Source organism: Melanaphis sacchari, unplaced genomic scaffold, assembly GCF_002803265.2.
Source record: "Melanaphis sacchari strain LSU unplaced genomic scaffold, SCAv2.0 Contig910_pilon_pilon, whole genome shotgun sequence".
Taxonomy (NCBI): Eukaryota; Metazoa; Arthropoda; class Insecta; order Hemiptera; family Aphididae; genus Melanaphis; species Melanaphis sacchari.
In genome coordinates, this window is record NW_020271642.1 from 1 (window position 1) to 1517 (window position 1517).

Below are 1517 nucleotides of genomic sequence, written 5' to 3' on the forward strand. Positions count from 1 at the left end.
GGGGGTGGAGTGAACTTCGGACTAGAGTAGGTTAAATTAGAATGCAATGATATCATTGTATACGAAAAAACGATTCTGAACGGAGATGATTTGTCAGTCTAGAATATACTAGCTGACCCGGCAAACGTTGTTTTGCCTAAATTTTTTTTTTTAAATTTAGTTGACCCGGTTAACTTAACGCCTTCAAATAAAGTCTAGATTGATAATAAAATTCAAGTATTCCATTATAATGAATTGTTACAGATATCAACATATTGCATTTTGTTAAACAATGTTTTTCGTTTTGTTTTCTGGTGCAAAAATAAACAACGAAGACGGTTTTCCAACTTGCGAACTGGCAACGTACAGCTGCCCGTGCGAAAAACATGGAAATTCCAAATTGATCCCACAGACTTCCAACGATTGGCCTTGTGATTTATTGATTGTCATCACAAAAGCCAATCTAACGGGAAACTGAATCCGCATAAACTGAAATGGAAGATCTGTTGGAATGATCGGAATTCGTGGGATAAGGACTTCCTCCCCTTTGAAATTGCCCTTGATGATCGTTGATTGTCTTACATTGTTCATCAGTTTCTTGACGGACAATCGTGTACCATTACACAATTTAGGAGGATTTAGATTCCGCAATATAATTATGATCGATCTCATTTTTACCTGTAAATTATGCGGTGGAGTTCCTGGCACATCAAGCGAGTTCAAAAATTCTGTCGGATAGTTGACCGCTTCGTTTTCGTTGGTCGTGCTGTGAACACTTTTGTAATGAGTTCTTCCTTCGACGATTTGAACTCACAAAAATTTGCCGGAAACGATATTAATCCAGTCAATACATCAATCGGAATGTGTCCATTACCAAGCGCCAGCAGTTGTCTCGAGAATTCAGCAGCCGATGGGTCGTTTTGCAACGCAACTCTTATGTTCGTGGTCAATTTCAACTTCTTGACTTGCCGCCACAAAAACGACGATTTCAGGCATGCATTAATTTCATCGGCAGCAGTAGATTTCGGAATGACGAGAAGTGTTTGACGAAAATCATCGGAGAGCAATATCATTGCCCCACCAAATCGTCTCGAATTACCTCGTAAATCTTTCATCGTTCGGTCAACTGCCTCCAAAGCTAGTTTATGTGCCATCGTGCATTCATCCCAAATAATGATTTTGCATTCTCGCATCAATTTCGCTGTCGCTGAATTCTTGGTCGTTGTGCACGTAGGCTTGTCAACCATGAGAAGATTCATTGGCAGCTTCAAAGCTGAATGTGCAGTTCGACCGCCTTCCAACAATGTGGCAGCAATGCCAGAGGATGCGACAGCCAGTGCAATTTGTGATCTTGACCGAATTGTTGCCAGAATCAACGAAATTACGAACGTTTTGCCTGTCCCTCCAGGAGCATCGAGAAAGTAAATGCCTCCTGTTCCATCATCAACAACCTTCATCAGCGAGATTCGTATACATTCTTCTGCTCGGCATTCAACAGCGGCACATTTTTTCGGACTCTTTCGGCCTGCTCATCTAGA

The 1517-nt window shown here is 41.3% G+C and overlaps 1 protein-coding gene across 1 annotated transcript; it reads right to left on the reverse strand.

The window, feature by feature from the left end:
- Positions 1–264: 264 nt before the first annotated feature.
- LOC112602810 lies at positions 265–651 on the reverse strand. The gene has a single exon (XM_025351133.1). It carries the CDS (start codon positions 649–651, stop codon positions 265–267), a length of 387 nt encoding a protein of 128 aa, XP_025206918.1.
- Between the last annotated feature and the right edge of the window lie 866 nt (positions 652–1517).